Here is a 24,654-nt window from a genome sequence, read left to right as displayed (position 1 = left end):
TTTCAAATACAATATCTGATTAAAAAGGTGCTATTTTTATAGACCTGACACAATTTCTTTTTCATTTGTGCTAAGAAAATGATACACAGGATAAAAGTGTGCTATGTATGAGATGGAACTTTGCTAGCTCAGGATTTTATTTTGGGAGTCTTGTAACAATTAAAGAGGACTAAGTTCCACAGAGCCAATGATATAATCCCCCCTTCAGAAACTAAGTATATCTCCCATTCTGAAATTACTAGAATAAGTACAATTCAGTCTCTCTTCTGAAACGCTATCTAGTAGTAAAAGCAGTTTCAAAATATATGAAAATATTTTGTTCCTTAGGGAGCAGCAAACTAAGAAACAGCAGTGGCCCCTGTGTTGTGGTTTAGGCCCAGCCGGCAACTAAGCACCATGTGGCCACTCGCTCGCTCCTACTCCCTGCAGTGGGACAGGGAACACAACTGGAACAAAAAGGTAAAAAACTCGAGAGTTAGACAAGGACAGTTTAATAGGCCAACACAAGGAGAGAATAAGTAGTAGTAACAGTAATACCAATAAAAGAACATACAAAGCAAGTGATGCACAATGCAGTTGCTCACCGCCCGGAACCCGACGCTCAGCCTGTTCCCAAGCTGGGACACTTCCCCACCCCCCCGACCCCAGCTCCTCCTGGTTATACACTGAGCATGACGTCACAGGGTATCAAATATCCCCTTGGCTAGTTCACATCAGCTATCCCGGCTGCGCACCCTCCTAACTTCTTCTGGAAATTAACTCTAACCCAGCCAAACACAGGAAATCATGCCCAGATTCTACACTTTCCAATTAATCACCACCACCTTTCCTGTCTTTGACATACAGACAGATAGATACAGACACAGAGAGATACGATTCCCTTAGTCTATGGGCCATTCCTCTAGTGCCTCTTTTGAGTTCATTTAATTCATGACTTTGGGGCTCCATCTCTTCTAGCAGTCTTTCAGGGCAGATGGTTTCTGGTGTCTGACCAGCGCACGCTGCATCTGGAGCTCACGGATGGAGTATCTGGCATGGCCCATGCTCCCGGTCTGCAGCTTGAAGATGGTGATCTTGAGGAAGTTGCTGGGTACCAGTTGCTGAAGCCAATTCAAGTTCCATCACCACTGCACTTCACTTGGTTTCATCAAAGTCCATCCTTCATTGATTTAGGTGGTTCTTACTGTAATGTCATCAATATGGCATATAGCAACTGTGGTTGTGATGACATACAGTGGCAGGTTTACTTAGCAATTAACATCATACAATTTAATTCACTTGCCAGTCTCACCCAAAGTCAAGTCCCTTCGAGGTACACATCAAACCTCCCCATCCTTTCACATCACCCATGAAATGCATCCAGGTCCTCAAGCAAAAGCAATTCCACAGATGGGTTTGCCTTTGCTCAAGGCAGGACTAACCCAGACTGTCTTTCCCTGACACATTCTTCATATGCACTACAGGGACTTTATCCCCTTCTACAGTACATGGAAGTTTTTTTGATTGGACAAGGCCAGCTTGATGGATAGATCCTCTACTGCTCACTAACCAGGCAGCTTTTGCTAAACGTGTATCCCAATGTTTGAAGGTCCCACCCCCCCATTGCTCTCAGCGTAGTTTTTAGCAGCCCGCTGTATCATTTAACTTTCCCAAAGGCTGGTGCATGACAGGGGATGTGATATACCCACTCGATACCATGCTCTTTGGCCCAGGTTGTTTCAGAAATTAGTCCTGCTGTCTGACTCAATTCTTTCTGGGGAGCCATGTCACCATAAGACTTGTTTTTCAAGGCCCAGGACAGTGTTCCAGGCGGTGGCATAGGACACAAGATATGTTTCTAGCCATCCAGTGGTTGCTTTCACCATTGTAAGCACACAGTGCTTACCTTGGCAGGTTTGTGGAAGTGTGATATAGCCAATCTGTCAGGCCTCCCCATATTTATATTTCAGCCATCATCCTCCATACCAGAGAGACCTTAATTGCTTGGCTTTGACCGCAGTGCACGTTTCACATTCATGGATAACCTGTCAGGCTGCTAAGAGAAGATGTGCTTCAGTAGCAACCACTTCCAAGGCAGCTTACACGCCTTCATATGCTGCCAATATCTTTTTCAGTTGGAGCATAGCAGGCTTTGGATCCTCTATGTCCCCAACCCCCAAAACCCCAGGGGTCGGCCCCAGGTCTCCCCTGATGCTCTCTGCCAGACTCCAGGTAGGGCCATTCTCCCCAGCTGTGGTACGGAGCACATCTGTAGCATCTTGTCCTGCCCAGACTGGCCCAAGGGCTACTGCATGAACAATCTCCCATTTCATTTGTTCAAAGGCTTGTCACTGCTCAGGGCTCCACATAAAATTGTTCTTCTTTTGGGTCACTTGACAGAGAGAGTTTACAATTAGACTGTAATCTGGAATATGAATCCTCCCAAAACCCACTATACCTAAGAAAGCTTGTATTTCCTTTTTGTTGGTCAGTGGAGACATAGCTGCTATTTTGTTGATCACAGCCATTGGATATGATTATGCCTGTCTTGTCATTTTATTCCTAAAAACCGGATCTCCTGTGCAGGTCCCTTGACCTTACTTCATTTTATGGCAAAACTGGCTTTCAGAAGGATTTGAACTATTTTCTTCCCTTTCTCAAAAACTTCTTCTGCTGTGTTGCCCCATACAATGATGTCATCCACATACTGCATGTTCTAGAGCTTCACCCTGTTCCAGTGCAGTCTGGATCAGTCCATGGCAAATGGTGGGGCCGTGCTTCCACCTCTGGGGCAGTTGATTCCAGGTGTATTAGACACCCCCTGAAGTGAAAGCGAACTGCGGCTTGTGCTCTGACACCAAAGGGATTGGGAAAAATGCACTAGCGGTACCAGTTGTGGTACACCGCTTGTCTGCCTTTGCCTCCAGTTCCTACTGAAGTTCTAGCATGTTCCCTATGGCAGCACTCAGCAGCAGCATGACTTCATTCAGGCCACGATAGTCTCTGCTCCCCATCAGGATTTTGCACTGACCCCTTCACTCTCCAGTTGACAAATCAGCTTACGGGTGGGAATCAGAGAGCCTCTGTTGGTGCGATATTGCCACCGGTGCACTGTTGTAGCGATTGGCACCCGTTGCTCTTCAACCACCAGCAACCCCACAATCGAAGGGTCCTCTGAGAGACCGGGAAAGGTAGACAGCTGTTCAATTTTCTCCATCTCCAAAGCAGCAATACCAAAGGTCCACCGATACCCTTTTGGGTCCCTGGAATACCCTCTCCTGCAGCAGTCTCTGCCAAGGATACACAGAGCCTGTGGGTCAGTCACAATGGGGTGGTTTTGTCACTCACTCCCAGTTAGACTCACTTTAGCTTCCAATACAGTTAGCTGTTGGGATACCCCTGTCACTCTAAAAATACAGACTGGTTCTGCTTCTTTAAAGCTTGATGACCTCAAGTTACATTGCGCACTGGTGTCCACTAGAGCCTTATACTCCTGTGGGTCTGATGTGCCAGGCCATCGAATCCACACAGTCCAATAAACTTGGTTGTCCCTTTCCTCCACCTGGCTGGAAGCAGAGCCCCTCTACTCCTTGTCATAGTATTTGTTACTCACTTTTTGACAACATGAATCAGAAGTCCCTTCAAGAGGATCAGAAGCAAGATCAGCCCTTCCACTCTTTCTGAGGAACTGCCCACTGGAAACTGGAGTAGCATTTTTCCAGGAAAAATCCCCTCTTGTAATTGTTTTTCCTTGCAACTCACATACCCGTGCCTCTAGGGTCGAGGTAGGTTTTCCATCCCACTCCCTCATGTTCTCTCCATGGTCACGCAGGTAAGACCACAGGGTAGCCCGTGTTGTGTCCCTTCTAGATCCTTTCTCTTGAGCAGAGGAATGCTCACTCCTAGTAGCAGAGATATTGGCCTGTACAGGTGTGGGGAGGAACCTACCCTCGAATTGCTGGAACTCTTGTGACAGTTTCTTGACTAGTATGTCTGGCAGTTTCTCCACAGCTGAAACACAGGCCCATAAAGAGGAAGAGATGCTTCCTTCGTATTGTCGGAGTCGGCCAGTCAATTCATCCACCGTTTGTCCCTCACCTTCCTTCCAGAACACTACTGCCAACGAATTGGCATACAACAGCGGTGCACTTCGCAGAAACTTCCGCCACATGGGTTGCGTACACTGGACTTCATCTGGATCTGTGGATAACTGCTCGCTATTCAGATCATTATAAATCACCTCTAGCACAGCTAATTCCCTCAGGTACTGGATACCTCTCTCCATGCTGGTCCACTTGCCTGGGTGATACGTAACATCTTCCCTGACGGGGTACCTTTTCTTCACACCTGACAGAAGTCGCCTCCAGAGGCTGAGGATTTGAGTCTCTTTTCCAATAGCCTTGTCAATGCTCTCTTCCCTAGACAGGAAACCCAGCTGTTTGGCTTCGCTACCCACTAAATCCAAGCTACTGGCCCCATTATCCCAGCATCGGAGCAGCCAGGTAACAATGTGCTCGCCTGGATGGCGGATGAAATTCATTCGCATATCTCGCAGCTCACTCAGGGATAGGGACTGGGTGATTATCCCTGGTTCTGCCTCTTCCTCCTCTTCTTGTGATGACCCTGGTTCACCTTCATCCCTCACTAAGAGAGCCGATTTTTTTGTGTATTTCTTCTTCTGTACAGGGGCCTGTTTTGGCCCAGGCTGGTTCCCTAGTTCAGCAGCAGTGCCCGTCACTAGGGTCTGAGTAGCCACAGTGCCTGTTGGTCTGTTTTCCCTCCCTTCCCCCTGAGGGTGCTGCATAGTATTGAGCAGTGTTCGGTAGATACTGGCCAGGGCCCAGCACAGTGTGCTAAGTTGTGCACTTTTGGAACTGCCAAAGCATTTTCTTTTCAAACATTCTATCACTTCATCAGGGTGTTGCAGTTGTTCAGGCGTGAAGTTCCAAACCATCGGAGGTGAGAAGCTCTCTAGGTATCTGCCCATATTCTCCCACATGCCGTGCCAGCCATAACTATTCCGCTTTGGGGCAGATCTCTGGGTAGTATTCCCAATTTTTTGTAACCCTAAACAAGACCTGGAACACATTCAGGAGACATAGCAATAAGAGCATGCTGGCTTGAACATCCTAAGGATATTCAAAATTCTCAAAAGCTGTTGTAATTACCCTGACGGAGAAAGGGGAAGTTAAAGAGCAGGAGAAAGTACTCCCTCCTGTCTTCCCCATAGACTAGGTGTGGTAACTAATAAGCTCCAAGAGAAGACACTCAAGGTACATGCATGAGAGCAATTCAACATACAAATACCAGCTTAACCTCATGACCTGTAATGTAATCATAAGTTGACGTTACCCAGTACAGCAAAATGAAAGCCCTGATCCCTCTCCCAGAGGCGACAAACATCACCACAGGGAATACATAGTGCACATAAGGATTTACATAACTCTACCATGTGAACAAATAAAGCAATGTTGCGACCAGTGACTGCTTAATATAAAAAAAATGTATACACCAAGTTTGTTTTAACACGTTCTGGTCAGATCTGTCATTACCTTCGTGCTTTAATCTGGGCACAAACAAGGAGTGCCTCTGGCAAGCAGCAAACAGGGGGGGGAAAATCCTTACTATTTGGAACCCACCAAATAGCAAGTGACATCAACTCTCAGCTTTCCAAGGCCTCTTTTGGCACACTGGTGGCCATGCAGATGCTCACCATTCCCCTATCAACAGCAGAGCTCTACATTCCATTTGTTTGTTCCATCAAAACACTAAATAAGGAAAGACTTTCTCATAACTTTGTAGTATTACAGTGATGCAGCCCAAGCAAAGAGCTCCAAATATGAAGTACCCCATCATCTTGGCTAAACAGGATTTTCTCCAGCTGAAAAACAGAATACTGGAGCAAAATGTTTGCCTGAAATAGGATTAAAATTCATTAATGATTTTAATTATTAAATTACTGCTCTCCTGGGGGGGGGGGGGGAATCCACGTTGTTCCAAGATTAACTTATGAAAAAGACTCAACCCAAGACTAATAAATCTTTGCACTATGCTTTCCTAGATTTCAACTGCATAGGGTAGTGGAATTTAGATGGTGTATTCAAAGCTAAATGAAATATGAAGCTACCTTTAATAAAAGAATGTCTTGAAAAAATTAAGGATTCTCAATAAAACATGAGAAATAGCTGGAGAATATTCAAACATCAAATAAATTACAAACTATAGAGTATTAAGTATTTATGCATTTGTATGTAGATAGGCTAAAAAAAGCAAGGAAACCAAATAAACTTCAGAATTGGTTTTGACTGATGTGAAAGGAAAGCACAGATTAATTATAAATCCATTAATATGGAGCATCACCAATGATTCCAGAAAGTTAAATTTAGCTTAATCACCAAGAATATATTATGTAACCAACAAAATAATACAACTTCATTATTCCTTTTTTTAAATGTGAGGCCCTTAGAAATAGGTGAAAAGCTTTGTGACATAACCCCTGTGTTGTGGTTTAGGCCCAGCCGGCAACTAAGCACCATGTGGCCACTCGCTCGCTCCTACTCCCTGCAGTGGGACAGGGAACACAACTGGAACAAAAAGGTAAAAAACTCGAGAGTTAGACAAGGACAGTTTAATAGGCCAACACAAAGAGAGAATAAGTAGTAGTAACAGTAATACCAATAAAAGAACATACAAAGCAAGTGATGCACAATGCAGTTGCTCACCGCCCGGAACCCGACGCTCAGCCTGTTCCCAAGCTGGGACACTTCCCCACCCCCCCGACCCCAGCTCCTCCTGGTTATACACTGAGCATGACGTCACAGGGTATCAAATATCCCCTTGGCTAGTTCACATCAGCTATCCCGGCTGCGCACCCTCCTAACTTCTTGTGGAAATTAACTCTAACCCAGCCAAACACTGAACACCTTAGAACAGCAGAAAGAAAACTTAAGACCTACAAATTACCCAAGTCTAGACGGCCACCAGCCCACTCATATGTGACAGGGAGTGGTGACACGCAACAGAAGTGCCAAAATGCAGAAGAAAAGTCCCCCTAGACTGTCAACATATATTCAGCATAAATATCTAGACTCGTTCATCTCAGAGTCTGAGTTGCAGGCTAGCAGAAGACAGCAGTATACCATGGCATATGCATTGCTAATTATGCCCTCTTCTTACAGGGAGCTTTTTTTACTCCTCCGATGTGTCTGCTACTACCCACGCTACAAGGTAGACTACTGGACCCACCTGGTCCAGATCCAGTACGGTCTTCCTCATTATTACCAAAGTATATGTACAATTCATAAGCGTTTTTGGTGTTAACAAGGCAACAATATTAGTAGCTTAAAGACATAAAACACAAAGAATTTTAAAGTCTAATCTTTCTACCTGACTTCTCTTTACATGACACAGCCACCTTTAGCACAGGAAGGCAAAATGTGGGTGCCAGCAGGGCTCGTTATAACCCAAAGATGGTACAGCATACTGCTTTCCTGAGAGACAGCCTTTGCCCTGGCCACAAAAATGTCCTTCTCATTTGATGAGCAGTTTGTGTGCTGAACAGCACACAGCAAGGTCAGTCCTAAAAAGGAGGGACAGCCCAGCTTCTTCCCCTCTTTGGCTTCCCAAACAGTGGTTTTGAACAGTTGTTATGCATTTAGGCTACAAGACTAAATAAGGGCACAAAAGCCAGAGAGCAGAACTTGCTAAACCAACACACCCAACTGTATAAGAAAGACATTATGAGGAATATACATGCTTAGTTTCTTAACTAACAGAGATAAGGGCAAAGGAAATAGTTAGCCAAGACAATGTACAAAGGAACAGATAATCCTAAATGTATGACTTACAATTCTTTCAGCCACCATTATCAGCATCAAGTCAAAGAACAGTCTGAGTTATACATTATAATAAGCAAATATTTATTTCTAAGTCATTAGAAAAATATTAATCTGCATACTGATAACTATTTTATTTCAAATATCACTAATTAAAAGTCTTTACCTATCAGAATAACTGCTGAAAAAAAAAAAAGAAAAGACTGAGGCCTGGGAATGCTTCACAGCTCCTTTTTAGCTTTGCTTCAAATGGAAACAAAAGGTTATGTATGACCTGGTCCTGCACAGCTGCCTCTCTACTACTGACTGTCAATTACTACTCAATTATGTACATGACATGTTTAGATGCTTTTCACATTGTACTCTTTACAGAAAGTTCATTATAATTCTATGAACATTCTCCTGATCCATTTACCCAGTATTGTATCTCAGAAGTACAGAATTGTTTCAAAACAGGCTTCACTGACCTATTTGATCCATTCTTCAAGTTTAACACTAGTAAGATCTTGATCTCAAATAAGATCACTTGGCAGTAAGTTCTACAAGTTAACTGTATTGTACAGAAAAACACATTCTTTATCAATACTGAGTCTGATGGTATACTTGCAAGAAAGCAAGCAGGACATCAGACTAATAAAATCACAGGATTTTACATTCTGTAGCATGAATGAATAACAGCAGTTCTTTAGCATTGCAAGCAACTTCCATTCTACACCATTCACTCCATACACACAGTATTTCATCAACCCCCCCATCTTATCCATCTCTTCTCTAAATTAGATATTAGAGATAGTATCTATGTAATATTTACAGGCTTCTAATTGTTGAGGGCAGCAGTGGGAGCTGTTAAGCTATTTCTATACCCTTTCTAAGGAAGAACTATCAGAACTGAGTATTCGCTACTGGCAGTTTTGGAAATAAACTCCAAGATCCTTTTTGTTCCATAGGGGTAGAAATCAGATTTTTTTTTTTCACTGTGTAGTCTGCAGAGGTAGCTTTTTAAGTAGACTAGCTCAAAGTAATAGCGCTTTTGTCTCCTAAGCGCTGTAGAACCCTAAGCTTACACAACCTATTTGAAATGGGTATTAAAACAGAAGACTGTTGCTAAGACAAGAAACCAGCAGCAGAACCACTGAAAAACACCTGATCTAGTGGAAGGTGTCCCTGCCCCTGGCAAGGGGGGTTGGAACTATATGGTCTTTAATGTCACTTCCAACCCAAACCATTCTATGATTTCTATGAATATTTATAGTCAAGTTTTATCTCCTCCTTCAAAATACTCAAAAGAAAGAAATGCACAATAGGCAGTAACAATTAGGCTTCCACAGAGAACACATGGTCACTAAAAACAAGTAAACAAGCTTGACAAAATAGCAGAACCCATTAGAACATGCTTGCTTGCTTACTTTGCCAGGAAATGCTGTCCAGGCCATGTGCCATCTTCATTTCTGACTTCTATTAGAACAACCTGGAGGAGAGTTCAGGTAATAAAGATAGATAACTGCAAATCCATTATACATTTTGCAAAACCATTAACAAATCACATTTTCAATGTTTGATCAAAGTAATAAAAGCGAGTAAAAAAAAACTACGTATTAGAGAAAGCAGTATACGAGATTCTATAAAGTTATGCCCCTTACCTGACTATGATAGAGCCCTGCATCCTGCACTGTGCTATCCAGCCTACTGAGCTGCTCATAAGTGTTATTTATATACATGCTCCATAATCTAGTTTCCTTCTCAGATGGGATATTAAATAGTTTTCTCATTTGTTTCTCGATGGTAGCTGTTTGGGAGGAAAAAAAAAAAAAACAACACCAAAATTCCAAAAACATGAGTGCTTTTGAGGGAAAAAAAGCCAAACAAACAAACAAACAAAAAAAAAACACAACAACATGAACCCACACAAAACAAACTGACAAGTCAGACATTCAGCAATGAGATACATCACTGATCCTTCAAGATTCAAGCAAAAAAAAAAAATGTATCACGGAAGTTACAATTGCTCATGTAACTTGTCTAATATTTAGTCTGAAAGAATGAGTAACTTCTCTTTTCAGTCACGTATTTGCCTGTCAAACCCTCAAACCAATAATGTTTAGAACACAGTGAGAAGTTTCTGTCCAAAGGCCAGCTTCTATGAAATAGTCATCATTTGAAAACGTATGTTCAAGAACTAAGTATTTTCAGGTACTACTGTCAGGCCATACATCAGCAAACTGAAAGAAAAGAATCTTTATGAACATATATGACAGCTGACATCCAGCATTTTCACACAGGAAAACATAGCGATGACACGGAGAGAAAGAGAGAGAGAGAAAGAACAAATTTCAGGAAATACAGGAAGAGCCACCAAGAAGATGTCCAAAACATTCACACACTACAAAGAAGGAATCGTAGAAGCACCAGAGACAGAACTGCTTTACAAGAGTGACATGAATATTTCTTAAGGACATGAGTTAGTAAGCAATGTGTTCTTCAAAGCTCTCAACCACAACTCCCTGTGTTGCACACAGAATCACTGTGGCTGGACAAAACTCAGGAGGTTCCTAGTCCAACCACTCAAAGCAGGGTCAACACTGAATTCAGACAAGGATGCTTGGGGCTTATCCAATCAGGTGTTCAAAACTTGCAAGGCAGGAGATTTCCCCCACCCATCCGGGCCCTGTTCAAACGTTTAGCTGCCCTAACAGGGAAAACATTTTCATTGTATTCAGTTGGAATCTGTCCTGTTTTAATTTATGACTATTATCTGGTGTTTTCTTACTTTGTGACTCAATAAATAGCCTGACTTTATGTTCTCAGCAACCTCCTCATAGTGCTGTGAGGTCCCCCCAAAAGCCTTTTCTTCTGCAGGCTAAGCACAGCTCCCTCAGCCTCTTCCCACACATCAGAGACTCCAACCCCAACTGTCTTATTGGTACCCACTAGACTTGCTCCAGTTTATCAACATCATTCTTGTTCAGGAGGACACAAAATATCTCGAGGTAACATCAGAGCACAGCTTCATGTATCAGAGAACTACTTACCAACAGTATCTGCTTTGCTAAAGTGGCAGCTAATTACATCTTCAGGATCACTGCTCTCACACAGCTTCAGCTCAAGAAGATAAACTTCAACCTTATAGTGCTTCACAAACAGACCGTATTCCACTACCTGAAAACAAAAGGCAGATGCAATAAAATAACACAAAGTTAAAATACCGCGCAGTCCTCCGTAAGGTAAACTTGTCTAAATATTTTAAGTCTTAGGAGTCCTACAAGTCAAGCCATAAACTGAACACTGACTTGCTCTCAAGTCCATATTCAGTCACAACCAGTCAGCTTGTTTGGGGGTTTTTGTTTTATTTTTAAAACACAAGAAATCCTAGTGCTTTCCTTCCACAGCGCGAAGTTCCAAAGGTCCCTCTCACAGATGAACTGATAGCGTCAACTAATTACCCATGAAAAAATATTTGATCACACAGAGCATTCTAGAAAAAAAATTCTTTTGCCTCTAGTCTTTGGCTCAGGTTTACAAAAAAAGAAACAAACCTGGAACACTGAAGCAAAATCCTTTCTATCAGAAGAGAGTAAGACAAAACATTAATTATTTTTCTGCATGGTATACAGAAATCTGCCTCATTACTCTTTCCTTGCAAAAAAAAAAGACGTGTCAGAGCTCATTTTGATGACATTGCTTTATTTCAGAGTCATTTTCAAATCAATTTTGCATTTGAGAGAATACTCCAGTAGGTACATCTACTCGTCCCACTAGCTTTCAGCATATTTTTAGAAAGGTATTCTGTAAGACTAGACACCACTCTTCACCTACAGATGACATAACACATGCCAGAAAAAAAAGCACATTTTAGATGCCAGTTATGAGACAACTATGCTGTAACTCGAAGGCAAAAACAAAACAACGAAATTCACATAAATTCTCTCCACAGTTCTTTGTGCTATAAAGTCTATGAAATTGAAATCATATTTAATTGAACTAGCAGGTATAATTTTTAAGAGTAACAGTGTTTAAAAAGCATTTGGATAATGCCCTTAATTTGCTTTAACCTTCAGTCAGCCCTAAAGTGGTTAGGCAGTTGCACTAGATGATTGTTGTAGATCCCTTCCAACTGAAATATTCCATTCGTGTGACACCAGACTTCCTATGATCTACATCTGTATCATTTTACAGAAAAAAACTTTACCCAGCTCTGGAAACAAAGAATTAAGACTCAGACTTAATGTGAGAATTTGGCTAAATTATGCTTCCCTCTCCTGAGCTTTTATAGGGTTATATTAGACATGCAATGTGCTTCAAAGGTAAATAATTAACAAATACATTTGAAAAGTTCTTCAGTATTTTGCTGTAACAACAGAAAGTAAAACTCCCTGTTTAAATAGCTTCTTGACAGGCAAATTACTTTTTTTTTTTTTTAAGAATGCAAAGGAACCAATTCACACGTTCTCCATTTCTTTTTCAGAATGAATTTAATTAAATCGGACTTCCTATTCTCAAGGATTCTATAATTAGAAACAAATAAATGAGAACTGTATTCAGAAATGGAAGAACTCTTTCCAAGAAGAAATTTCTGATCAGATCACTGTGGATGAATGGCAAGAATAGTCTCTAATTGTCTGCACATGTCTTAAGCACTGTATGATCAGCTAGCTTGTTCTCTGTCAAAATAAAACTCCAGTCATCCAGTCCTCCCATTGGACAGCAATCTGAGCACAACAAGCATTCAAACACTGAGGAAGCACACTGTTCTATATTTCACACATTAATACACTTCGCAGTGGGACTCTATAGAAGACCGCCTGAAAATATGGTTAGATATTATCAAAAGAAACCTGAGTCACAAATAAATTTAATCTAATCCTCCTGTACTTGTCTCTGATCATCAGGCACATAAAATGGAAGAAATACCAGCTTGTAAAATGGAAAAGATGCCTGAAAATTACTTCTCAAATTCTACTTTTATGGATATTTTGAGGTATGAATTACCGTTAATCCATCTTTAAGAAAAGGATTAAAGCACTCAAGGACAACAAGTTTAAGTGCTTTACTTCCAATGCTATCCAGAAAATACTGTAACCAGATACCGACCACATTCTATTCGGGTGCAGTGTTGCAGCTTGTGTGCCCCACTGATCTTTCAATTTATATTTTTTGTAAGAGGCTGTAACATCCCACAAACGTACTATTCTGCTATATTACATTTTTTAAAATGTAAAAATCCACTTCAGTTACACATTAACAATAAATGAGAGACTGACACTCAGAGCAATTCAAAACTTTAAAAATTTACTCTTAACTGGACCATGGTAACTTGGCATCTTACGTCTGTAAAAGAGCACCAGCTCTAAGCTCTAGCCCTCAGTAATCACAGTGATGAATAGCAGCACCTGATACCCCAAGAAAAGAAGGCTCATACAGTTAAGCCTGTCACCCTAGCATTTCCCCAACAGCTTTCAAACCCCCCATTTAACTTCTAAATTTTTCAGAAAAGGGAGTGTCTAATAACATGCCAGGCTTTGTGAAAGCTGTTAGTGAGTTCATAAAAGCTTCCTCACTTAAAGGCACTGATGAGTAATAGTTCCAGCTTTTCTTCTCAGCATACATTTTCTATTCCTCAAGAAATTATCTGTTTCTACTAAACCCACATCTCCTTTACATGCTATAATTCTTTTCCACTCCCCCCACTTCTGGTTCACACTAGAGTTCTGCCTACTCAGCAGAGTGAACCTGAGGTCACCTAGTGAACCTGGGATCATTTACACTTCCTGAAGATGTCATAATTTCTTGTTACATACAATTTCTAGCCCACACTGAATGACAATGTTCCAGTGCCACTGATCAGCATGAGTGGGCCTGCAAGAGTGACCGACCTTCCTTTCACCACTCCGGGACCAGATTTTTCTGGGTCTTGCACACCTTGAAGCAACCTTCACTATAACATAATGCTACTTAAAGTTCAGCAATATTAATTCTGTACATCATAACAACACTATTTGCTCAGTGTAGTGATTAGTCTTTATGAACACCACAGACTGGCACTACTCAATTTAGTCAGTGCAAAAACCTAAGACTAAAATAAAACCCAAAAAGCTTTTGCCCATAAACAAGTATCTGATAAGATTTCCAAAAAAAGCAATTGGTGAATTTCACCTTCCAGAATAGGTTATACACTCATGACTGTACTTCCCAAACAAAAATAAGACTTACAGAACAAAACCACAAACATGTCTCTCTTCATGATTTTAGAATCACAGAACCTTGGAAGAGAAAACAAGAACCATCTTAAACTCCCAGAGAAAATCCCTAAGCCATGTGTACTAAAATACAATTTATTCCAACGCCTCATTCTGTCCTGGAACATTGTTAAGCTTGACTAACAACCTGCATTTTTTAACAAAGCACAAACTATACCACGCAACATAAAAGCACTGCACCAGTCCAAACAATCATAATGCAAAAAGGTAACCAGAACAAGGTTTATGGTTCTCACCCTGTATAACCCATCAACTGAGAATCACTCAGGATTTGGCCATTTTAACTGTAATAATGGAATGTCATTCTTTCAGACAAGGCAAGACGACCTCATGTTATTATCTCCCAAGAGCTGCTGAGGATCCTATCTTAACTCACATCCAGCAAAATAAACATCACCTAAGTCTGGCAGAGACCAGATAATGAAATCAGGCTGAAGAGAACCTGGTTCACCCATACTTACTTTTCTCACAATAGGCTGCTGTCCATCCATGCAACCGTACCACGTTACTAGTTTATTCCAGGCTTCGGTGGGAACCAACACATAATCTAGCTCATCAATGAGATGCTCTCTTAAACTCTGAGTTTCCGGATCTAAAAGGAAGACAGACATAAGAAAGCATGACATCAGAATCCTTTCTTCTCAGGACCTACACACATACTACCTTGCCGCTAAGAAATACCAACGCTTACACAGGTAGACAGAAACCGGACCAGTCTCCTCACTGGGAAAGGCAGGACTGGCGCTTGTATCCCCTCAGCACACACGGCTCCAAAAGCGAAAGCTACGCGATGAGACGCCAGCAGGCGGGAGGTACTTACCGGAGCCCGGGCCGCAACCCGAGCGCCAGGCCCGGCCGCCCAGGGCCCCGCTCCCCCGCGGCCCCGGCACTCACTCACCGCCGAAAAGACCCGAGTTGTCGATAGGCCCGGGGAAGAGGCCGGGATCGCCCGCAGCGTACATGTCCCAGCTGTCGAAGCCCACATACTTCTTCCACTGCTTGAACCAGCGGCTGTCCACCAGGTACCTGCAACACAGGGCGCCGGACGGCGCGGTCCCCTCAGCGGCGCGGCGCGGCGCGGCCCGGCCCGGCCCGCTCCCGCAGGCCCCGCCGCGCCGAGGGGGAGGGGACAGAAGGAAAGGCCGCCCGGCTGCGCTCACCAGGAATCCCCCGGCCGGAGGGTCCTGGCCAGCAGCGGCCCTAGCTCGCTGCGCTGCACCGCCGTGCTCGGCCGCGCCCAGGCGCCGCCGCCGCCCTCGGCCTCCGCCATGTCGGTGCGCTCGCCCCGCCGCGAGCGGATGTCGGCTCGCGTACGCATGCGCGCTGGCTGCGCCCGCCCCGCCCCGCCTGCGCGCCCTTTGGCGGGGCCGTGAGCAAGGGTGGAGGCAGGGGTTATGGCATCGGGCGCCATCTTGGAGCCGGTTCCTCGCCGGTCCGCGGTGGCAGGCCGTACTCTCTGTGCTAGAGACAGCCCTGTGGGCCTCGCGAGCGGCAAGGGAACGGCGTTTTTTGCTGGGCGCTGCCTCTGCGGTTGCTAGGGCAGGGGATAGCTGCCGCCCTGAGGGGCGGACACGGTGGGCGTCTTCCTCCCCGAGCCTCTGGGGCTGGCGGGGCGGAGGGTCAGCCGGGGTTAGAAGCTTGAGAGGGCGTAGAGGGTCCGCGGAGCAAGGCTGGAGGCATTGGGACGCAGGAGACTTCGTCCCCGAGATGGACTGCCAGGGCAACCTCCTCCAAAGCAGGCAGGAGAAACGTGTGGTGTGGACTGTGTAGTTTCAGTGCTATGTGCTCCATTTTCTCCCCGGACTGACTTCATGGAGCCCAGTGGTCAGGGTGTCAGCTAGCGAAGGAGACTTCAAATTGTTACAGGAATAAACAAAGAGAATGGGACTGAGCAATGGCTGGTGAGCGCTCAGGAGTTTTGAAAGTGTCTCTGGAAAGAACCTCTCAAGAACTGATTAGGCATTTGTCTCTCAAGTAGCATATCCTGTGCTGTTTAGGGAGCCTGTCCTTGAGAAGTGGGGGAATTCAGAAGGATTCAGATGATTCAGAGACTTAAAAACTTGCTTTAAACCGATACACCGAAGAAATCCGTTTGCCTCACACAAAGAAAGGGCAGGGGGGATGTGCAGCAGCCGTGCCTGTGCAGGGAGCGCTCGCCTGGCAGCGGATCTGGGCGGTGCGGTGGGCAGGAGCTGCCTCCTGCCAGCCCGGCCTGGCACTGCTGCTGCTAGCCAGGGCAAAGTGCTAAAGGCCTTGCATGGCAGCGGGGCAGGCCCATCCAGTTAACACTGAAAAAGAAGATCGTTTTCTCCTTCCAGCAAGAGTTGACTCCTGTTACTTCTGTTTTTTTCAAAGGGCAGGGGCCCTTTGGGCATCAAGAAACTAACACGCCCTGTTTATGGCAAGACTGGGTGTGGTTTTAATATGAGTCAGCTATTCTGAGATAATGCTTACATGGCTGACCTCACTCTGTTAATGAATTACCTACTCCTAATAGAAAGTGTGGTAAACAATTAAAATGGTCTCATTCAAAGATTTCTGATTCATTACTAGGAAATGACACTATTACAGTTTCACCATAGATGGGGGTGTCCGTGTTCTCCTGTCTCGTCAAGTGCTTTCCTTTCAGCCGTTCAGCTTCCTGCCCTAGTCTCCAGCCGAACCTGATGGCTGTTCATGGAGAGAGTGGTACCGACAGGAACAAAGTTTTTTCAAGTGCCACCGGGTTAGAGGCAGGTTTTCCTACCTGCCTTACCATGGCAGTGATCAAAATTGGTGACTAAAAGCTATCTATCTTAAAAATCAGCAGGTGCAACAAAGCTCAGCAGGAGGAGAAAGGGATTTTAAATAGCTGAAAGAACATTTACCAGGCTGAGTAACAAAGGTCTTAGGTTCCACCTGGCATTTCTATTGAGCAGTGTTTCTGAACACATCAGCGTGATTTCAGGAGATGTACTGCAGTTTGGTGGGCAGAACACTAGGGAACTCGGGAGAGGGAGATGGAGGCAGGAAGGATAATTTGCAGCTAGTTAACGCTTGTGACAGCTTCAAATACCTGCATTTGCTTGAAGATTTAAGAAGTTGATGGCAACTATCAGCTAATGGAGGGGGAGGGAGTTACTGGGAGGAGAGAGAAGGTTGGGGGGGTAGACATTCTCGAGAGAGGAGGGGATATATGGAGCTGACAGAAGAATGGAAAAGCAAGGTGAACACTAACAGAGGGATTAACTGCAATAAATTATAGAAGTAGGAAAAAAAAGTGTAGGAGTGTAGATGTGACAGACAAGATGTTGAAAGGACAATGTCCTCAAGCCACGGAAGCATCCAAGTGAGCTAAAGCACTAGTATTTATTTTAAGGTTTCCTACTGAGTCAGTCTGTTTCTCTCTGAAATTACAGAAATAGAACTGGGCCATTTTATAATCCCCGAGGAATCACCCGGGATTTTTCAGGTCTACCCTCAGCATAGAGCCGCTACCTGTAGCGAAACACCTTCATCCCCTCTGGTCCCACCACCAAATACCGTGGGGGCTGTGCTCTTCTGCGGGTGTCCCGCCGAAGGTTTCCAGCCCGCCGGCTGCCCTTTTTCACCTCAGCCCGCTTAACCCCGGGGGCCAGCTACTCCAGGGAATGCTGAAACGAGACAGTGAATAACAAAGCTGGGAGGCTTTTATCTACGCTGCAGAGTTCCTGCTGGTGTGCTTACACTGGGATCATTCGTTTTCCTGCTGGCATGGCTAATTTTCATCCTGGAATCACGTCACTGTACTTCTGCTGGCACGGCTGTATCTGTTCTGGAGCTGCTGCTTTGTTTTTCTGCTAGCACAGACCCAGCAGCCAGAAGGTAAATAAATCCCTTGGCCGTTAGCACTGAATAAGCACAGTGCAAGATGTCTTTCGGATAGGCAGGCTCAGCGAGAGACCCTTTTGGCAGGGCTGCTGTCGGAGCAGCAGCGGGTGTTAGGGCCTGCTCCCCCGCGGCAGCGAGGCTCGGCAGGGGCCGCAGGCCGACGAGGAACGGGCAAAGCACAGGTGGTCCCACTCAAAGGGCTCGAGTCTGGCAAGTCAGGATTGAGGAAGTGCCACAGCTCATGTCGAGAAGGATTTTTTTCAGTGCAGTGAGTTCCTGCTGCCCATGATCCTCTTGTACTCCTCACATATTGCAACATCCTGCATTAATGAGGGAAGTAGATTTAAATGAAAAAATGATCCCACAAATCAAGCAGCTTCTGCTCCAAAGCTGAAATAGCTACTGAAAACATCCTGTTTTTGCCACAAAGCTGTACTGGAAGTTAAGAAATAGCCCGTTGAGGATTGTGCAATCCGAGTTCAAAGCTGGATGACTCAGGGGTAGCAGCAAGCAGGGTGGGGCCGGCTGTAGGTTTTGCCCCAGTGCCTCTCAGCCCGGAGGGGGCCTTGAGTGTAGGTACAGTAACAAAGCAACCAGCTAGAAGCTACCAACAGGAAAACAAACCCCCAAAACCTCAACCCCGAAGTGTTTTTCATTGTGAAAACAGTGCACTAATGCTTGATAGTGCTACACCTGCCCTTTGAAAGCAGGAGTTTCCAGTCTCTGTTAGTATTCCTCAGTTTATACTTGGTGCTACAAGGCCTTGCGAGGGGTGGCTTGTAATGAAAATGTGCTCACAGAGCCACCTAAGGAGTGAGAATTCACCTGCAGAGGGACCTGAGCCACTGGGCAGTAAGGTGACAGGTGAAATTTGGCACAGGCTTGCGGTTTCTCAGGGGAAACCAATCCTAATTCCAATTATTTGGCAACAGGCTGTAAACCCCAGGATTGCCACGCAGGAACATGTCAAGATTATTGTAATGACTCCATGGAATACCTGTCAGCTCTGTGGTTGACAGGAGTCAAAAAAGAGTTAGGGAAGGAATAAAAAGAAGAAAATATTGCCTGAACCCTGGTGCACCCGTGCATGCAATTCCTGTGGCCAAAGGGCAACAAGGACACTCTGAGGCAAGGCACAGTTTTCGTGGGAGAAGCGGTTGGTTGAATAGGCTGGTATTCTGCACGGGGAGCACGGAAGAACTGGTTCTTTGTGCAATTCCCTGCATTGCAAGGCGTTGGGGAGGCACCAAGGCAATACAGGCTTCATGTAGGACTGGGCGAGTAGAGGTTGGGCTACCACTGATGCAAAATGGGATAGAGCCAAGAAACAGCCGAGCCTGGGAGGGAGCAGCAGCTCTGGGACAAGGGGAGGGATGGGGGGTGCTGGTCCAAGTCCCCCCGGGGCATCTGCTTGCCAGAGGCCAAATGACAAGATGGGCCTTGGCCTAAGGGCTCTTCTCCCCCAAGCCCTCTGCCCACACGGCAGCACAGGCTGCAGAATCGCTCATCTACCTGCCTGAGCAGTTATTAACCTGCCATGGCCTGCTGTTGGTGGCCAAGCTGGGAGATTGTCAGCCAGGGTAAAGTAAAATCACCCCCTGGCCATGTGGTGCCTCCTCTTTCCTCTGCAGGCAAGCCTCGAGTGCTTGTGAGCAGTTTTACAAGGTATTTCTGTTCTGTGCCACTCTCCCGCTCTGCCAAGCTCGGTGCACCCGGGCGAGACGTGGCGCTGATTTACAGTTTGCAGAGCTCACAAATGCTCTTTGCTCACCGCGCTGCCCTAGGTTTGCGTTCAGGTTTCAGCCTGACTGCACTATCACGCTCAAGCCGTTTGAGTCAGCCCCTGTGAGCATGCACACAAGCTGATGAATGGGTAACGTGGTCACCGTGCTTCACCCGACTTGCCTGGATTTATCAAGCCGCAGCCTTGAAGAAAGGACACGTTTTTGGTTTGTTTTTTTTTTTTTTATTCAGAGAATCACAGTAAGCTACTGAGACTCACAGCTGCTTTCCCCGGCATAGTTTCCCAAACATTCACATGCAACTTTTGAAAACATCAAGTACACTTCGAGAATTTGGAAGCTGCACCGTCATAAGCAAAACCTGCATGAGACATTGGGATTTCTGCCGGAGCAGCAGCCCCCTGCGAGCAGTGGGCAGGAGCGCAGCCGGCGGAGCAGGAAGCGAGGGGGCCGGGCAGCTTTATTCGAGAACGTGCTTGGGAACCTTCTGCAGAAGCAATTCAATATCATCCTGGATCTTGATGGTTTCGAAATGCCGGCTGTAGCGTTTGAAGGGCACGCCGTCGGGGCCGATGAGGAACTTCTCGAAGTTCCAGGAGATGTCGTTGCGGCAGACCGGGGACCAGATGATGTACTGCGGGTTGGTCATCAGCGAGGAGGGGTCGTCGTGCGGAAAGGGCAGCGCCTCTCTCAGGAAGGTGAAGAGGGGGTGCGCGTTTTTCCCGTTCACCTCGCACTTCTCGAACATGATGAAATTGGGTTTGTACCCGTTGCCGGGACGGACGTGCTCCAGCGAGAGCAGGATCTCCTCGTTCGTAGCATTCTCCTAGGGAAACAAAAGCACCGCCCGGCGCCCAGCCCCGTGAGAGCGCAGACGGGACAGGCGGCTCCCCCCGGCCCCCCCCGGCCCCGCCGCCCGCCCTACCTGGTGCCCGAACTGGTTGCAGGGGAAGCCGAGGACCCGCAGCCCGCGGGGGCCGTACCGCTGCTGCAGCTCGTTGAGCTGCAGGAAGTCGCGGGTGGTGGTGCCTCAGAGCGACGCCACGTTGGCCACCAGCAGCACCTGCCCCCGCAGCGAGCCCAGCGACAGCGGCTCCGCCGCGCCCAGCGGCCTCGCCGACAGTCCCGACAGTCCCGACAGCATCGCTCCCGCTCCCGCCGCCGCCATGGCCAGCTCTGCCGGGCCGGCCCCCGCTCCGCTCCGCTCCCCGCCCCGCCCGGAGCCCTCCCTCCCCCGCCGCTCCCACCTCCCCCTCGCTCCTCGCCGCTCTGCTCCCGGCAGCGGCACCGCCTCCATCCTCACCCCGCGGGGCCCCCCCCAACCCCGGGGGCACGGAGGGGCTGTGCGGGACGGCGGCTCGCCAGCCAGCCGAGGGGATCCGGCACTGCGTGCCCCGCTGCCCCCCCCCCCCCCCCGCCCCTCCGCCTTTTTCCCCATCTTCCCGGAAAAGCTTGGTGTTTTTTCTGGACAGTTAAAAGCTCAGAATGGGGTGGTTTGTACATCTGCAGGTAACACGGGAGAAAGTGTCACCAAAAGCGCTGTGGAAAAATCAGCAAAACACAAAGTGGTCCCAGGAGCTAAAACCTTTGTGGTGACAAGACCGCCCAAGTACGGAGATGGCACGGCACAGCACCGGGGGCTGCAGCGTCCTCCTCGGACACCACTGCCAACGAGAGCAGCTTTTGGAAGAGAAGTGCCTTCAGTTTGTGCACCAGGAGCAGGAACAGGAGGGGTACAAAAGCTGCTGTTGTTGGCAGTAATGTTTTCCCTTCTTCAGTCTCCTTTTATAGTTTTTCCTACCTCTTTGAGGCTGGTGAAGCCTCGCTTTACTTAAGTGGTTGCCCTTCTCCACTCCTGGCTTTTCCATTTCTTGCCTTACTGTTTTGGTCTGGTTTACAGAGTTTTAAATCACGTAGTAGCAACTGCTCTTCTTCTCAAGGATCCAGGGCAGCCCTAGGTGAGCTACGCTGACCGTTGCCTGTCCCCATGCCAGGCAACGTGGCCCGGAGGTCTTTGTGCAGACACATCGCCCTCCTCCAGAGCACACTGCAAAGAGGCAGATCCGGGGTCAGGCCTTGAGGTGATGTCTGTGGGTCGGACCGACAGGGACCGTGGGGTAGCACACCTCAGCAGGGACCAAGAGGAAGGGCCTCAGCTTCAGCCGGGCTCCCGTGGGGGAGCAGGGAGCCCTTGCCAAGGCTCCTGCCAGCGTTTGCACCAAGCGAGCTCCATTCAGCAGCCAAAAGGTCAGGGAGCTGCTTATCAGCCCTGGCCCCCAGCCGAGGCAGCCTGGGCCCCAGAGCGGGGCGGGGGGATGTGCTCAGGGCCCCCCTCTTCTGCTGTCCGTTTTCTTTCATGATTGGTAGCTGGGACTCATCATGAAATGCTAGTTGTCACTAACAGGCCACCCAGAGCTGCATCTCTGCTCTGGGCTCCCAGGTGACCGCAGGATCTGGGGTTTTGCTTTGGGCCACTCTTGGCACCTGCCCCCGTGACTGGGAGCTGGAATAGTTGCCGGCTGTGGCAAGTTTTAGGGACTGATCTGATAAGCTTGCATCTTTGGGGACCTGCAGTTTTTGCAGCGTGCTGCAGCACTGATAGCAGGAGCCACAAGTGTCCTGAGAGAGATAAGAACAGCTGGGAAATGGCTGACGGGAGGAGCAGAGGTATGTGACCCAGGTTTGCTCTTGAGTCAACTGATGGTTACAGTCCATGCAGACTCCTCACTTGCCCCCAGGGCATGGCGAGTCACAGGCAGCTTAAAGAGGAAGAATTTCTCTTCAGGGTGACCTCTAGGGCTGTGCAGACAGCATAAAGAGAAGGAATTTCTCTTCAGGGTGACCTCTAGGGCTGTGGCACAGAGGCATCTCTCTGCTGCCACTTGATGCTTGCTCAGTCTGGCACCTTCAATCCTCAGGCTGGATCTGGGGATTTCAGCTGAAGTAGGGAGTTTACTTCTGGGGCCCTGCCCTTTTCAGACAGGAGCAGGTTAGGGCTTTCCCTAGTTTTAAGGAAACCAAATGAGTTGAACTTCCTTGGTGGCTCCGAGATACACTCTGTGCCTGGACACATGCTGTGGGGCCAGCTGAAGTTGGATCCAGAGGAGCACCATGATCTCCTGAGGGACTAGATGGGCTCAAGGGACCCATTTTTGGATGTGTCACAGTTGACGGCTGTTCTACGATGTCAGAAGGTTTAACAAAGTAGTGGTGGGTAATCACAGACACCACAAAACCACAACTTCGGGCCTCCCGCTCACATCTCCTCCCCACCGCTGGTGCTGAACTCCCTCCCCTGGCCAGGGGCCTGGACCTGGCTCCTGGCATTTCCCCTGCCCCTTTCACAGCTCCTCGCCTGGCTGGATTGCTCTCTGTGAGCCCTGAGCTCTCATTTCACAAGTCTGGTCTGGGTGTGTCCTCTGTTTCATCCAGAAGGGTGGCCTCCAGAGGTGTCGGATGCAGTGGGAACCCAAAGGGAGCCAGGCTGCCAGCCCTCGAAGGCAGGAGGGTTGATAACGACTGATAAACTTCACAACCACGCACTCCCCCCAGCAGGCTTCTGCTCTGATGCCAGTGATGCAAGGGATGAGGAGAGGGAGCTGGAGCTTCTGGTCCTAAGTGGGAGACACTGACTTACCAACATGTCTGAACTTGGAGAAAGGCAGGCCGGGCCTGGAAGCCCAATGCCAGCTGGTGGACAAGACAGAGGAGATGGAGAGGTGGTGCTGTAGGTTAACAGGGGCTTAGATTAAAACTGGGGTAACAAATTAATCATTGCTGGGTGGAAGTGCATCAGCAGGTACACAACTCACAAGCTCCCTCTGAAGAACATGCAGACCCTGCTGAAAACCCCTGAAGAGCAGCTGAAGAGCTGCTCTGCAACTGTGACCGCAGAGAACTGCAACCCAGCAGCTCCGCATGACTGAAAAACCCCAGATTTGCTCAACTCCAACCACCCCCTAAAACCACCCAACAACAAAACCCCCCCAAAAAAGGGAACTGCGGAGGAGTGAGCAAACTTATTTACAGGGCAGAGACTGACATCCTCCTGGGCAGCCCTGCAACTGGGCTGTTCCTGCTCTGTTCAACCCCCTTGCCCTGCGCCAGCAGAGAACAGGCTCCCAGGAAAGGAAGGAGGGAAGGGGGGTGGGTGCCACCACCGGGCTGGCCAGGAGCTTCGCTCTGGGGTGTCTGTGGCTGCAGAGGGAGGACAAGGACCAGAGGTACAGGGCACTCCCCTGGCCAGGTTTCTTTCTCCTTTGTTGCAGGAAAATGAACCAGGAAAATTGTCATGAAAAAAAAAAAAAAATTTAGCATTGATTTTTTTAGGTCATTACTCGAATGCAGCCAGGTGCTCAGTTACGTGGATGGTCATCAGCAACTGGACTCCCTCCTGCCCAGCCCCGCAGAGGCTCTCAGATACCAGTGCAAGCGTGGAGATGCACAACTCTGCTGTTGCGAACAGTTTGTCTCCCCGCAGCAGCACAGTCTGCTCCCCAGCGTGGGTGCAGCACAGCGGCCCACACCTCGAGCCCAGCCCTCTTGAAAAGGGCACGGCCAACGTGCTGCCACGTGCGTCTCCCACGTGCCCCAGCGCAGCGCGTGGGGTATACGCCGGTGCAGACCAGTGCACTGCAGACCATCGCTGCTGCCTTCTCCTCCCTTCTTCCTACACTCCCCTCCTACATCGCCTCCTCCATTCCCACGCTCAGGACGGACAAATTCAACTCCACTGACGGACTCTCACCTGGTTTGAATTTCAAAAGAAGCTCCTGGGAAGCTTTGCCACTCGCCACAGGGGCCAGGCAGGGCAGGGGGCTCCACCTCTGCTCTGCTGCAGCATTCGGAAACCGCTGCGAGCAGCGGGTGGGTAGCACTTGCTGGGAAACAGAAATAAGCATCCAAGCACCTGCAGCTGCTCAGTGAATCCTATCACAGCTGTATCAAAAATGGTATTTCTGATTCAGGCTGTCAGATGCTGGGCCCAAAACCCAG

The 24,654-nt window shown here is 47.5% G+C and overlaps 2 protein-coding genes across 5 annotated transcripts in view; both read right to left on the bottom strand.

The window, feature by feature from the left end:
- Nucleotides 1-15,381, bottom strand: part of USP4 (ubiquitin specific peptidase 4) — a 51,440-nt gene extending 36,059 nt beyond the window's left edge. For 3 of the 4 annotated variants that reach the window (XM_032984347.2, XM_032984348.2, XM_042799738.1), the window contains exons 1-6: nt 15,229-15,376; nt 14,967-15,094; nt 14,530-14,660; nt 10,844-10,970; nt 9,455-9,600; nt 9,221-9,282 (exon numbers count right to left, since the gene is read on the bottom strand). In XM_032984347.2, coding sequence (XP_032840238.2) covers nt 9,221-9,282; nt 9,455-9,600; nt 10,844-10,970; nt 14,530-14,660; nt 14,967-15,094; nt 15,229-15,338 — 704 coding nt within the window. In that variant the 5' untranslated portion in view covers nt 15,339-15,376. Of the gene's footprint in view, nt 1-393; nt 5,058-9,220; nt 9,283-9,454; nt 9,601-10,843; nt 10,971-14,529; nt 14,661-14,966; nt 15,095-15,228 lie in introns of those variants that run through there. The other variant, XM_042799737.1, reaches the window with a different exon arrangement.
- A 4,670-nt stretch (nt 15,382-20,051) lies between these two features.
- On the bottom strand, nt 20,052-20,864 carry GPX1 (glutathione peroxidase 1). Its single transcript, XM_042799603.1, has 2 exons — nt 20,585-20,864; nt 20,052-20,485 (listed from the first exon to the last, which is right to left on the bottom strand). The coding sequence occupies exons 1-2, from the start codon at nt 20,825-20,827 to the stop codon at nt 20,120-20,122; spliced, it is 609 nt and encodes a 202-aa protein (XP_042655537.1). The 5' UTR covers nt 20,828-20,864; the 3' UTR covers nt 20,052-20,119.
- Between the last annotated feature and the right edge of the window lie 3,790 nt (nt 20,865-24,654).

This window comes from Tyto alba, unplaced genomic scaffold (assembly GCF_018691265.1).
Source record: "Tyto alba isolate M040663 unplaced genomic scaffold, T.alba_DEE_v4.0 Super-Scaffold_3, whole genome shotgun sequence".
Taxonomy (NCBI): Eukaryota; Metazoa; Chordata; class Aves; order Strigiformes; family Tytonidae; genus Tyto; species Tyto alba.
The sequence above is the reverse complement of the archived record's forward strand: the minus strand, read 5'-3'. Positions and strand labels throughout refer to the sequence as shown.